The sequence below is a fragment of the Ursus americanus genome, chromosome 32, assembly GCF_024610735.1.
Source record: "Ursus americanus isolate L20-20 chromosome 32, mUrsAme1.1.p, whole genome shotgun sequence".
In the NCBI taxonomy this organism is placed as follows: domain Eukaryota; kingdom Metazoa; phylum Chordata; class Mammalia; order Carnivora; family Ursidae; genus Ursus; species Ursus americanus.
In genome coordinates, this window is record NC_142158.1 from 31,793,636 (window position 1) to 31,807,725 (window position 14,090).

At 58.5% G+C, this 14,090-nt stretch overlaps 3 protein-coding genes across 6 annotated transcripts in view; 2 read left to right on the top strand and 1 right to left on the bottom strand.

The window, feature by feature from the left end:
• The window catches only part of RAB44 (RAB44, member RAS oncogene family), a 36,746-nt gene extending 32,628 nt beyond the window's left edge, over positions 1–4,118 (top strand). For 2 of the 3 annotated variants that reach the window (XM_045777830.2, XM_045777829.2), the window contains exon 14: positions 703–3,726. In XM_045777830.2, coding sequence (XP_045633786.2) covers positions 703–793 — 91 coding nt within the window. In that variant the 3' untranslated portion in view covers positions 794–3,726. Of the gene's footprint in view, positions 1–702 lie in introns of all 3 variants that reach the window. The other variant, XM_087858184.1, reaches the window with a different exon arrangement.
• Positions 879–5,719, top strand: LOC123779571 (galanin receptor type 1-like). The gene is given in 5 exon segments (XM_045777826.2): positions 879–921; positions 1,793–1,891; positions 4,605–4,835; positions 4,838–5,526; positions 5,528–5,719. Coding segments are annotated over 5 exon segments (1,254 nt in total).
• Positions 5,720–8,488: 2,769 nt separating this feature from the next.
• CPNE5 (copine 5) overlaps positions 8,489–14,090 on the bottom strand; it is an 88,896-nt gene continuing 83,294 nt past the window's right edge. For both annotated transcript variants that reach the window (XM_045777816.2, XM_045777817.2), the window contains 6 exons: positions 13,777–13,958; positions 12,860–12,987; positions 12,531–12,633; positions 11,891–11,948; positions 11,369–11,442; positions 8,489–10,211 (listed from right to left, as the gene is read on the bottom strand). In XM_045777816.2, the coding sequence (XP_045633772.1) occupies positions 9,993–10,211; positions 11,369–11,442; positions 11,891–11,948; positions 12,531–12,633; positions 12,860–12,987; positions 13,777–13,958 (764 nt within the window). In that variant the 3' untranslated portion in view covers positions 8,489–9,992. The remainder of the gene's footprint in view (positions 10,212–11,368; positions 11,443–11,890; positions 11,949–12,530; positions 12,634–12,859; positions 12,988–13,776; positions 13,959–14,090) is intronic.

Here is a 14,090-nt window from a genome sequence, read left to right on the forward strand (position 1 = left end):
GACAGACAACTGCTCGACAGCGTCCCTTTGCTTTAGGACAAAAGCCCAAGTTCCTGAATGTGGCTTCCAGGCCCCCAGGCCCCCGAGCCCCTGTTGCCTCTAAGGCTTCTTTCTGGCCCGTCTTTAGGCTTTGTGATTCGGGACAGGGGTCCACACTCAGTAAATATAACCTGAGTGAATGAATGAATGAGCTTCTTTCATTTCCCGAACTCGCAAGCTCGCTCTCTCTCACTGAGCCTTTGCCCTCTGCCCGGAATGCACCCCGCTTTCCTGCTAACGAACCCTTGTCCACTGCTCGGCCTCAGCTCTGACACTTCCTCCTTCCTCCCTAAGTCCTTCAAGGACCTTCGAGGACACGTCCCTCTGTGTGCTTCCTCATTCCGGCGTTCTGAAGGCCCCTTCTTTCTCTGTCTCCTCACCTCTCAAGGCAAGGACATGCTGGCTTCGTTGTCCTATTCGGAGTCCCCTGTGCAGTGCCCAGCTCACAGGGGGCTGGAAGGAACGCTAGGAAAGAGACAGAAGGCCGAAGTCTCCATGGCCCCATTTTTCGGGTGCCGTGTGGGATGCATCGCAGGGGCAGGGCAAGTGGGAGGAGAGGACGATAGGGGGCGCAGTCCCACAGCCCCACAGCTCACCCGTGGGCCCCTCCCTGCTGCTCCTGGAAGGTGAGACAGAGGACTGATGTCTGGTGCCGTCATACAGGTCACTCAAGATGCAGGAAGACCGCCTGAAGGGCGCGCTGGTGGAGATGACCCCCAAGAGGCCACAGAAGAGAGCTGGCTGCTGCTTCTGACCACGCGGCCCAACCGGGATGGGGGGGACAGCCACCCCTGGGGTTTCTTCCTCCTCAACTCCTGTCCCACCTGCCCGATGCAGCAATGACAGAGATGGCCAGCTTGGAAGTTCAGGAAATTCCCTCAGGTCAGGACTCGGATCCCAGGGCAGGGGCTGTGCTAACACTGCCCTTTGCACTCTGAAGAAGGATTGGGGGTGGCGGGTGGTGGGGGGGTGGTTAAAACTCTCAAAAGGAAAAGTCGAGACAAATGAATTAAGGAAAATACACCATATTGTTGGCCACACATTTCCGTGGGGTAAAATTATAGGGTGAACGTGTGGGGGTGTTACTGCCCTTTTTATACGTGTTTGTATTTCTAGATCTTCTGCAGTGTCTGGGTATTCTTTATATAACCCGAAATAAAGATAAACGTCGAGGGGAGGGAAAGAACCTTTCCGAGGAGCTTGCTTTGGGGCTGATTACTAATTCCTACAGCCTGTTAATTACAAGACACTTTATTAGAGCCGTCCCACTGTTCCGCGCCTGCCAAAGCTTATGAACCCTGTCTCACCACCTGTTTGCAAGCATCAAGTTTCTTCCGAGCGGAATCCGATTCCAGTGTTCGGATGGCCCCTGATAAGCCCTATTACCCCTGTCTCCCTGAGCCCCGACCCCACTTCCTTTCCCCAAGACCTGCCTCTAAGGGGTCATATGCAGAGATCCTACCCCCTGAATGCCACAATGTCCTCTGATACAGCCCTCTGGCCTGAGGTGCAGCTGGGGGGTGGCTGGTGGGGCCTGCGGAGCAGCCAAAAAACTAGATTCAGATCACTCATGGGCTCCCCTTTGCAGCTTTTGTTGGAGTTCCCAGAACTGCCTACTATGCCCCTCCCGAAAGGGGCTGCCTATTATAAGCCGGGCTGGGGTCCTCAGTGCCCTTAAGGAGCCTGCTCTGAGAGCCTTAGGGAGATGGCCCCTCAGTGTGGCACTATCTTCTGTCACGCGTGTTTGCTGCAGCGGTCGTCCCTGTCATCTTACTGCTAACTGCAGGGGCGCTCATCACGTCCTACAGCCTGGTGCGCGCAGGACGCGGAGCTTATGATTACTTTGTATTCGGTACTGCGGAACCAGACGAAACCCCAGTTTCACAGACAGACAAGCAGAGACCGTTCGAGAGAAAGAGGTATAGAGCGAGAGACTGCAGGAGAGAGAGAGAGGGCAGGAGGTAGAAGACAGAGCCTTCCGACTGGCTTAACCAGTCTCCAGTCTTGGCCCCTATCCCTCTGCTCAGTTCTGCCTCCGCAGCAGTGAGCTCCTTGTTGTTAGAGGCATACAAGGGGAAGTCGGGTGACGCTTTGGCAAGACGCCAGGTCGAAAAGCTTCAGGCATCAGAAGCCACCAAAGGTTGGATCAGATGCCTTAATGGACCCCATTCAGCCTCTAGACAATATGCAGGATGATTTCGTGGTCCAGCTAGTTCTTTTACTTACCTCTCTCACTGATTCTTTCTTACCCCCAATGTCTTCTCCCTTCCCGGATCCTCTCCATCAGCCCATGAGCCTCCCCCTGCTCTGAGCAGTTTCTAGGCTATAGTAGGTTCTAAGACAGACAGACATGGAGAGGTGGGCTGGAGTGAGTGATGCCTGGCCACGGGCAAGGCTGGCAGGCAGGTTCCGCTGTTCCTAATGGCTCTGTCTGGGGTCTGGGGACCTGGCAGGCACAGACATCTCTGTCCTGTAGGCCAGCGAATTAATGAGGCTGGTAAGCAGGGTGTGATTCCTGGGGGAGGCAGTAGAGCGGATAGAGCCCCTGTCCTTTGGGGGACTCAGTACAGAAGGGGCCCCTGGGCCTGCCCCTTCCATCTCAGCTCTGCCTGCAGGCAGCCAGCTCTGGTTCCCTAGAGGTGGGGTGCAAGAAGGGACCGCACACCTGCCCAGAACCGTCACTTGGCTTTCTCTGGCAAGATCCAGCTTCTGTGCCGAGCAGAGCTGTGGAGGGGCCGCCAGCCCTTCCTGGTGTCAGAGGGCTCCAAGCCAGCAAGCAGGGCCGGGAAGCTCAGAGTGCACGAGGCTTACGGGAAGAGCAGCAGGAGGGACTCAAGGTAGATTTCAGAGTGGACTTCCAGACAAGTGGTGAGTTCTCAGGGCATGTCTGCCAAGGGGGCTCTGGTCACACCTTAGCTTGGGGCTGCTTAAGAAAAGGAGGGCTGGATGGGCTGATGGGGCTCAGGAGGTGGAGTGAGGAGGGGAGGGCAGGGGGACAAAAGAGAGCCTGGACAGAGGTATTAGAGAAGAGAGCTTTTTGGAGTGAGGACGGGCAGGAGCAGAACAGCCCTCATGTACAAAGCCCCTACTTCATGCCAGGCACTATTCCGAGCACCTAACTTGTACTGCCCTGTTTAACCCTCACAGCAACCCTATGAGATGGGGTGTGCTTATCCTCACTTTACAGATGAGGAAAATGAGGCACAGAGGATAAGTAGCTTGTCCACAGTCGATGCGGGTAGCAAGTGGCGCAGCGGGGCTTTGAACCCAGGCTCCAGCAGCCACAAGCTTCACCACGACGTGAGGGGGCTTCTTATGGGAAGGTATGGACGCTTAGGTGGAGCAGGGGCCAGGTCCCCGGACCCTTTCTTTCCCTCCCCTCCCCTCCATCATGTCATCGGAGGGCGCTTCCCCCAGCCCTGCCCGGTAACCAGCACAGCACAGCATAGAGGGCAGGCCTTCCCCAAGCAGGTCTGCCCTGGAAAGTCCTCTGGGATCTTTAGAAAATGCCAGAGCCCGGGGCGCCTGGGTGGCACAGCGGTTAGGCGTCTGCCTTCGGCTCAGGGCGTGATCCCGGCATTCTGGGTTCGAGCCCCACATCAGGCTCCTCCGCTATGAGCCTGCTCCTTCCTCTCCCACTCCCCCTGCTTGTGTTCCTTCTCTCGCTGGCTGTCTCTATCTCTGTTAAATAAATAAATAAAATCTTAAAAAAAAAAAAAAAGAAAATGCCAGAGCCCAGACCAGCTAAATCCCGCCCCTAGGATGGGACCTGGGTGATTAGTATTTCTGAAACTCCCCACGTGATCCCACTGTGTAGACAAGCTTGGGAACCCCTGGCAGGGGCTTCACGCCTTCTCAAAGCTGCTGTGTATCCACTTTCTTGCTTGAACCTCAAATTAATATCTGCCTGTTTCATAGGCAGGCAAGGTTTTGTTTAAATAAATAAATAAATAAATAAATAAATAAATAAATAAATAAATACACACACGTATATACAGGCGCACCTGGGGGCTCAGTCGGTTGAGCGTCCACCTCTGGATTTGGGGTCAGGTTCCGATCTCCGAGTCATGAGATCCAGCCGCATGGGGCTCTGCACTCCAGCAGGGAGTGGGCTTCAATCCCTCTCCCCCTGCCCCTCCCCCCACTCGCTAAATAAATAAATAAATAAATAAAATCTTCAAAAAATGTGTGTGTGCGTGCGCACACGCGCGCGCACACACACACACACACCCCAGATTCAATTTGTACTCCCTGCAGAAACTGTAGAAATAAAGAAATTACAAAGAGGAAAATGAAAATGACCTGAACCTCACCCTTTTGGAGCAGTTACTGTTGACATCTGTTTTCTTTTCTTTCCTTCCTTCTTCGCAGCCGAGGAAACTGAGGTAGGGAAACTGGGTAACTTTCCCAAAGTCACGGAGCTACAAAGTAGCAGAGTCGGGATTCGAACCCGGGGCGCTGCTGGAGCGGGTCCCAGCGGGTTGTTGTGAGGTCTCACGTGACTAACTGCCCGCCACGGACCCGCACTGGACGCAGCGGGCTGTGAAAGGAGCGGGGCTCTACAGGGAAAGAGGAAGGGGGCCCTCGGGCTGGTGCCGACGCGGTCCTTGCGTGTCCCGAGCCGGTGAGTGGAGCCGGGCCGGAGCCCAACGCCACGCTCACCGCCGCCGGGCTCCCAGCCACTCCCGAGCGACCGCTCCGCCTCGTCTTCGCCGGGCTGTGCGGCCTCATCCTGCTGGCGGGGCTGCCCGCCAACGCGCTCATGCTGCTGCTGGTGCGCCGGGCCTCCGGGGCCCCGCGCCGCTCCGCGCCCTGACCGGCAGCCTCCTGGTGAACGTCACGCTGTCCGACCTGCTCTTCCTGGCCGGCGTGGTGCCCGTGCTGCTAATGAGCTTCCTGCGGCCCCACTGGTGGCTGGGCCCTGTCATCTGCACCACCAGCCAGGCCACCAACAATGCCACCATGTTCTGTACCTTCTACAGCATGGTGGCCACGGCTTTTCTGCACCACATGGCGGTGGCCCAGCCTGAGCTGGCCCTCCCCTCGGGCCGGGGCGCCCGCCTGCTGCTCTGCGGGGCCATGTGGGTCCTGGGCCTCACTGCGTCATTGCCCAACTGGCTGTTCCAAAGAGTGGTGGCGGAGGAGGGGGCAGCAGGGGCCCGGGCCTGCCTCTTGCTCCTGAGCCCCGCCCAAACCTCCTGCTACTTCGCTCTACTGGGAGCCCTGGCCTTCCTGCCTTGTATATTGGGGCTGGGCTGCTCTTTCAGCCACGTTGCTTGGTTCATGTGGACACAGCCTCGTGGCCCCAGTGGGGAGAGCATCCAGGAGCACCGGGAGAACACAGGGCTCGTCCTTGTGGTGCTGGTGGTCTTTGTGCTGATGTGGGGGTCCTGCTCCATGCTGGGCTATGTGGCAGCCGTGGGTGGCCTGCCTGCCACGCCAGTGGCTTTCGTGGCATCCAGTCTCTGCACCATCCTGGCCTACTCCCAATTGCGCCGTCAGCCCCACCCTCTGCTTCTACCTCTCTTGCCCCTTCCGGACGGGGCTCAGGGATCTCTTCTGCAGGCCGGCAGCAGCCAGGCCCCCTGGGGGTGTGGGTGGGGCCAGTATGGCGCTGGAGCGTGTCCAGCTGGGCCAGGACAGGGCCCCAGGAGGTCTATGGGGTCTGGTGGGGGTCTGAGAAGTTAGGGTGATGGGAGAGAGGGCCGAGAGTCAAGAGAGGTGGGAAGACCCTTAGTGACGTTACAGCCTGTCCCCTCCATTTTACCATTTTACCTCTCTGAGATCCAGAGAGGGCAGGTGGCCCAGCCAAGGTGACACGCAACTAAAATGGTGACTAGGTTGGTGCTCCCATTCCACCTTGGGACTCAGATCCCTATAGATTCTACCACTTTCTAGTATGACCTTGAGCAAGTCCCTTCACTGCTCTAGGACTTTGTTCTGTCATCTGGAAAATGGGATAATGATCGTACGTTCTTTATAGAGTTGTACAACGATAAACATAACATATACAATGTGCTTAGAAGAATGCCTGGTGCTTCATAAGTGCATATTACTATTACTATAATCATCATTTTATTTTTATTAATTCAGGGGCATTTGAGGTGAGGGGACAAGAGGTCGGTAAAGGGATTCCAAAGGCAGAGAAGTGGGTAGAGGAATGACCCAGAGAATGACAACCCCGGGGTCCTTAATCCTGAAGGCCTAGGGAGCGAATGGGAGTGAGGAGAGGAGAACGCTGCAGCCGGGATGGGGGCCCAGAGGCCAGGAGAGCCTTTCAGGGACCTCTCCCTTCTTTGCCTGCCCTCCCATAGCTCGGTCACACACGCCTCTCAGCCCAACAAGGGAACACAACGTCAACCTTGGAGCTGTGAAGTTCTGAACGCCCTCCTTTCTTCTCTGCGGTTTCTCTTCCCAGCGTGGCACGCCCCTTCCTTCTTTCCAGAGCAACTGAAGGTCTCCACCTCTCCTACCCCATCTCCTCTGAGAAGTTCCCAAACTCCAGGCCCTCCCTCTGGCCTTCTGGGAGCAGGCCTTAGAATCTGTGTTAGCCTGGGAACCAGGAAGATTGTCTTTACTTAAAGTCCAAAGACAAGATGTTCTGCTTGGTAACAGTGTTACAGCTACACACACACACACACACACACACACACACACACACACACACACAGACTTTCTTGTCTCCACGGTCAAAAAGCTTTGGAAACACTGGGTTGAACCAAGTTAAACCAGTCTCTCTGCTGCAGGACTTACCAGAGCTTTGAATACCCCAAAGGCCATTGGGATTCTCTGAAAGGGGCTCGGAGTAGGCAGTTCCCCAAAATTCATGCAAGAGAACCAGTGTTCTGTGGAACACAGCTTGAGAAATAAGCCCGGACAGAAGCTACAGCGTCAAGCACAGTAAAGATGCCCTCAGGCCCCTGGGGCAGCGGCTCTGAGACTTGATTCCCTGCCAGGTGGGCATCTCCTCTAGACGCTTTCTCACAGGCACCCAAGGTGAGGCAATATGGGTCATTGGTTCTAGAAACTTCCCTCTTCCCAGGCCAGGACCCCACCTGGTTCTCACTCAAAGCATATGGGAATGCAAGTCAGAGGGGTATCGAATTATAGGGACAGCCATGAATCAGCTCGAATTTACTATAAAATCATAAGTAAATAAGTCCCAAACTTCTGTATAATCAGTACCAAATTTCTTGTGATGTGCAGATTGGGAATGGCTGGCGTGAGGCTAATCTGACTGTGAGCTTGCCCAGAGGAGGGGGAAGGGCCCTTTCCCTGTGATCCTGGGCTCCGATGGCCCCAGCAATTTATATACAAAGAGCGACCAGGAGGAGGGAGGTGGTGTTTCTTGTGCTCTGCAAGTGCGTCCTGTCTGCTCACGTCACACGCTTCACGTGGCCATATCTCTAGGCCCCACAGTCTGTCCACACGCTAATCCCGCAAGGGAAGACGGTGGTCCCATTGCACACAGCAGCAGCAACTCATCCCGGGCACATGGCCTATGAGTCGTCCAGGCTGTGCCAGGAGCGCCCCTTTGGTGCCCACAGCCCCTGGCCCCTCCCACGGGCTTGGCATCGGTAGCCCCGGGTGGTAGGATTTCCTAGCTCACCGCTCCAGAGCAGGGGTCACCCCCGGAGGGTGCAGCTGTGTGTGAATCAGTGTCTCCAAACCTGAGCAGGGCCTGGCACTGGTGCGCGGTAAGTACTTGTTGAGGGATGAGTCAACGTGATCAAATGCAATAAAGTGACCCACTTGTTTTCGAGAATAACCTGATCATGTTACTCACCTCTCTCACCTCCTCACTGGCTCCGTTTCACTCAGAGTAAGCCGAAGCCCTTATCATGGCCTACAAGGCCCTGTACATTCTGGATTCTTCAGCTCCCTAATCTCTTCTCCTGAACTACCCCCGCCCCCCTGCCCCTCTTAACACAGCTCCAACCACACAAGCCTCCCTGCTGTCCTTCACACAAAGTATGCCTCAGGGCCTTTGCACTTGCTGTTCCTTCTATTTGGAGCCCTCCTGCCTGGGATACCAGCATGCCTCCTTCTCTCATTTCCTTAGGGCTCATCTCAACCTCACCTCCTCAGAGAGGCCCTCCCTGACCACCTCATCTAAAGTACCCCCCTGTTCCTCTTCAGCCGCTTCTTTTGTTATTTGTCTTTGTAACTCTTATCACCACCTGAAATTAGGTTATATACCTATTTGTTTAAGTGCTTACTGAGTTTTCCTGTCTCATTTGTGTGTGTGTTGTAAGCTCCGTGTGGAGCTAGGGCCTGCGTTTCGTTCACTGCTGCATCCCGAGCGCCCAGCACAGGCCCTGGTACATTGCAGTCGCTCAGGAAATCCTTATCGAACAAAAGAATGGAAGAGAGAGAGAAAGGAGAACCTGGACCCTGTCAAACAGCAACACATTTGCTGTTTTTCACAGGAGTCAGGAAAGCAAGGAACTCTACTAAAAGAACCAAATTTACTTCAGTTTAAGGCAAATTCCACACAGAGACTGTCTCAGAGACGGCACAGGACCAGACAGCGTAGAAACACCACCATCATGCATGACAGGAAGGAAAGCGTGTCGGGCAGCGGACAGGGTGGGGGCCTGGTCTCCCCCCAGGCGTGGGATGTGTAGTGGTCTGGGGAGCCCCATGCTGCGGGAGGGGCTGGCATGCATGACTTGCTCCCCATGTGGGTGAAGGCTGGGCAGTCCGGTGGGCCCAGGGGCGAGAACACCTTCCTCTCCTTCCCCACAGCAGAGGCAAGGGCTTGGGCTCACACACCAGAGCCCAAGGCTGAAGGACTAGGGTGGATTTAAGGTGACAGGATGGAACAGGGTGACCCTAAGGGCCAAGACGGCCAGAGTAAGGGGTCACACTGCTGAAAAGTGGGATGGGGGAAGCTGGGCATGGCATGAATGGACTCTCGGGACACCGGAGCTGAAGATAAACCTGGGACCATCTGGTCAACCTCTTGCCCTACTTCTGAGTCCCAGAAGGCAGAGGGGCCTTCGTTGGGTTCCCACAGGCAGGCGCTAGATGCAGGGCTCAAACTCAGGACTCCTATCGCCTATCCGTGTGGGAGAGAGGGGCAGTGTGGGAGTGCTGGGGCTGGACTTCTCCTTCCAAGGCCTCTGGGGGGGCAGCAGACGACTGGGCTCCAAAGGCCCTGGGCAGCGTTGGCAGGAGAGGGGACGCCTGGAGCCAGGAGTCAACTGTAGAGGCGCCTGGGGGCCCACACCAGGGAGGGGCCTGTGGATCTGTGGATCTAAAACCAGTGTCATTCTGGGCCTGAGAGGCACCAGAAGGGACTCTGTGCCTGACAAGCCTCCATTGGTAGTCCAGCATGTGACCTATGGCCTCCCATCACAGCCTCCCCTTTACTGTTCCGCTGGGCTCCCGTGGCAGGCAAGTGTCCCTGGGAGGGGTCACATGTTCGGGCATCCCCGCAAACCCATCAGCCTCACCGGGTTTACTGGAAATATGGACGGGGTAGATACTGGGGGGGGTGAGTGGGGAGGTCAGGGACCAGGTGTAGGAATAGACGGCACAGGAGGAGGGGAGGGCCTAGGGCCCGGGAGGAGAGAGGCCCAGCTCAGGCTTCAGGGCCATAGAGGAGCAGATGGGATTGCCCAGGTGGGCTGAGGGGGATCCCAATCCTCCTGATCGTGAACCCCTTCCTGGCTGGACTAGAACCAGGTGTCAGGGGGACATGAGAAGGGCAGGGGCCTGGAACCTCACCCCCACCACCTGTACCCTCCAACTCCCGGGGTTTGGGCCATGAGGCCGGGAAATGAGAGCGGAGTCTTCAGAGGCCCCATCCTCCGCTGGCCAGGCACACACGTTACAAAGGCTAGGCATGGCATATCGTAAGGGGGTCTGGGGACCCCAGCCGAGCTTCCACTGGCCCCCCGCCCCCAGGGAGCCGCCCGCCATAGGCCAGGCGCCTTCAGGAAGAGTGCTCAGATGTGTGTGTGTAGGGGGGAGGCAGGGGGGGTGCGGGCTGGGGACCGTGGGGGCGAGGGCTCCGGGGCGGCGGGCGGGGGGCGCGGGCGGATGCCCTGTGCCTTCATGTAGGACACCAGCTGGTCCGGGATCTCGGCCAGCACATCGCGGGCCAGGCGCGCCATGCTCAGCACGTGGTTGCCCGTGCGGTCCACGTAGTCCCTGAAGGGCACGAACTGGCCGGAGGAAAGGCACAGTCAGGCCGGGGCTCAGGCTGGACCCCAGCCCCCTCCCGGTGTCCAGGCCCGGGGCCCTGTCCCACGCCTCCCCGGCCTCTGCCCTCTGCACTCAGCCCCTCCCGCTGCTGGGGAATGCCGAGGGGCTGTTCTCTCATCTGCTCAACAGAGCCGGAGCACCTCCTCCCTGCTGGGATGCACCCCTGAACAGGAGCCCTTGAGCTCTGAGGTCGCGGCACCAAGCACAGGGACTCAGCCAGCGCTTGGAAAATGCTGGATGAACCCCCTGGCTTCTGGGAAACAGGCCTTCCCATCTCCCCCAACCTCTCCGTCTCATTTGCTCTGCTTCTCCTCCTCTGTCTCCAGGCCGACACCCAAAGTCAGGCCCCTCTGGCTTCCTCCCGGGGGGGGGGGGGACCCCCCAACTCCTTGAGTGCCTCAGCTCACTCCTGCCTCCAGGCCTTACCATACGCGGCTCCCCCCTCCCAGACGGCCCCTGCTCTGGGGTCTAGCCTCCTGACTTCGGTCTCCAGCCTTGGACTGACCCCTCCCCCCCACCGTTGAAACCCAGGGGGTCTGGGGAACGTCAGTCTTTACTCCCCATCCCCGGAACACTGCAGGAGGTCCACAGACAGGAGCGCTTCCTAAGGTGCATCTGAGGCTTGACTGTGCAGGGACGCCCTGAGGACAAAGACCTGTGTGCTCACTACATGTGCCGTCCTAGTAAGGTGTTAAGACGCGGGTCCAGTGAACCCGGAACGAGAGGGCCTCGGCAACAGTGAGGACACCTCCCCCACCTCCAAGGGGTTTGCCGTCTCACTAGGAAGGCAGCCCGGCAGAAGACACTGGAAAGTGCAAGTATGGGGCATAAGTGCTCTGCAGGAGACCACGGAGGCCTGGTGGCTCAGGGAGGCCTTGGCCGAGCATTCTGGTCAGGGCAACAGCTTTGGGGATGTCTCAGACATGGTAGGGAGAGGTCCAGCAGGGGGAGAAGTGTGACCCAAGGACTGATTCCTGTTCCCTACTATGGTGGCCAGGCCACTCGGGGGCTCCTTCCAGGGCCCCTTTCCAGAGAATTCTCTAAAAGGGGGTATGAGGTCAGCCTTGTTAGAGGGGCTCTGGCGTTTTCCTTGGGGCAGGCAGGATTTGGGCTTCACCTGGACAATGTCCCGCTCTGCCAGCTTCCCCCGTGAGGAGATCCGCACGTCATCACCATCCAGCTCCACCATGGCTGTGTGAGGAGAGGCATTGGGGGTGGGGTGAATTAATGGTGGGCACCTGGGCTTGGCAGGCCAGTGGACTTGTCCTCCAGTCCCGGGCCCATCCGGCACAGAGACCGTCAGACCAGACCCCCACGTTAGAGATGAGGAGACTGAGGCCAGGAGACAGGAGGAGCCCAACATGGTGAGTCTGACTTCTAGCCCAGTCCAGCTCCTCCACCCTCCGCAGGCTCCCAGGGTTGGGGGAGGGAGGAGGGCCTGGGCCTCCTCCCCGCAGCCTTGGGATATGGGTGTGGGTGCACACCCTGGCACACCCTTCCCTGTGCAAACAAACACACCCTTACACCCTGCCTGCTCATCCAGACGGTCACGCCGACCCATGAGCTCTCACTCTTTGGGGAAGGGTCATTCCCCAGGGCCTGATGCCTCTGGGGAAACATCTGGGGGATGGCGACTTACCGTCAAACTCCGCCTGGCCCACGCCGATGATGATGATGGACATGGGGAGTTTGGCAGCCTGGGAGATCAGTGGTAGGACAGAAAGGGGTGGGTCAAGGGAAGAAAGACAGAAGGACAGAGAAGAAATGGAAGACAGAAGGATGGAGACACACAGAGAAACACAGGAAAGGGGGGAGAGGGAGGGGCACGGACCAAGGGAAACAGCCGTGGGGCCCCAGAGAGGAAGAGAGGGTCAAGAGGGAGAAATGGGTCACAGGTCTGCTTCTCTGAGACCCCCCCTGACCCCCCCTCCTGTCCCTGGGCCTCCTACAAGGGAGACCTCTTTAATGTGGGCATCCAGAAGTGCGAGCTGGGGCTGGAGCCCTTACAGGGCGAGCACCCAGTGGGGGGAGCCATGTTCCCGCGCCTCCCCGACTCTGGGCTCCCGCTTCGCCCTGGCCAGGCTGGGCTGGGGTCTGGGGCAGTGGTCCACGGGTTAATGAGGGAGCCATGGGTGTCGGGAGGGAGTGGACCACGGCCGGGAGTGGGTACAGAGCTCGTCCACGGGACCCCTCCACCCCCCAGACCCCATTGCCCGGGAAGCCTCGTCCCACGGGTTTCTCTAAAGAAGTGGGGAGGCATCCCCCTGCCCCCAGCTCACATTGACGATAGCCTCCTTGGTCTGCGCCATGTCCGAGATGACCCCGTCCGTGATGATTAGCAGCACTGAGTACTGGGAGCCGTCCTGCACTGCGGCCGCAGTCCTGGCGGGGGTGGGTGCCGTCTGTCTGGCCAGCTCTGAAGCCCTCCCCACCCCAACAGCATTTGGGGGGGGACAACTCTTTGGCGGGAGGGGAGTCTCTTTAGGGTCAGGGCTCCCTGAAAGGCGAGTCAATGGAACAGACACCCCTCCCACCTTCCCGAGAGGACATGCGTGGACGGGAGCGCTGTGCGAGCTGCCGGGATGTGTCTAGTGGCCGCGACACTCACCTGGCCACGTGGGTGACCACGGGAGCAAAGTTGGTGGGGCCATAGAGCTGCACGGTGCGCAGGCTGTGGTGGTAGGCCTCCAGGATGCCGTCGATGCCACAGCAGGAGGGGTTCTCCTGGTTGCCATTCTGGGGGCACCGAGGATAGGGAGGCTGAGCCCAGGAAGGGGTAAGCGGGGGAGGGAGGCCGGGGGCTCTGCGGGGCGGGGTGTACAGCCAAGGTGGGGAAGGCCAGCGGGTCTGGGATCTCCTACACTCTTCTCTGGTGGGGGGTTTAGGGGGCACGCTCTGGGTGAGAAGGGCTCAAACCTGCTCCTTGCCCCACTCTCTGGACCTGCTGGGACAGGCCCCCTGAGAGCCCTGGCCGCTTCCCTCAGGGAACCTTGAGCAAACTACCACATCCTCGAATGACTGCTGGATCGGAGCAGCTTTGGAAGGACCAGTGGCTGATCTGTCCCCCTGTGTGCTGTGCCTCCAGCTCGTGGGAGGGAGGGAGAGGAGGTGGCATCAGCACAGGGCCCCCGTCTCAGCACCAGCTCAGGGAGCTCCTGGGATTACCTGCAGTTTCCTAGTCCCCGTGCACACCCCTTTACCCTTATTTCTGGGGCCTTGGGGGGGGGGGGTTTCGTCCAACATGTCTCCACTCCACCTCTCCTGGGTCTTGTCAGGAAAAGGAGGCCAGAGCCCACTGTGGGTGGCCTCAGGCATGGAGGGGAGGTGCTGGTGAGCAAGGCGGGGAGTGGGCTTCTGGAGGCCCTGATACAAGCCCCCCCCCCAGCAGGCAGCCCCCCCACCCTGCCCCCAAAGGCTGCACCGTCTGTCCCGGGGCAGGGAGGATGGAAAATGCCCCTCCCCCCCGGGCTTGTCACCATGCCTGTGCCTGGTCAGCCCTCAGCCTGTCCTCCCAGGACGTCCTACCAGCGGGAACTCGTGGGACACCCTCCCGTCAGGGGGCAGCTTGGCGCCGAAGCCAAGGGCAGGGAACATCTTGTCACTGTCGTAGTGCTGGATGATCTCCCCGACGGCGGTCAGCGCCAGCGCGTACGCGTTCAGCTGGTAGGGGCTCATGTAGTGCAGGGACGTGGACTGGGACGGGTTCCCTGCGACACGCGACACAGGGACACGTGCTGGTCTCCGCACTCCAAGTGCTCCACGCTCAGAATGCAGAAGGGGGTATCCGAAGGCACCCCTACTTTTCTTTATCCTTGACTCCTTTCTTCCTCTCTTCCACA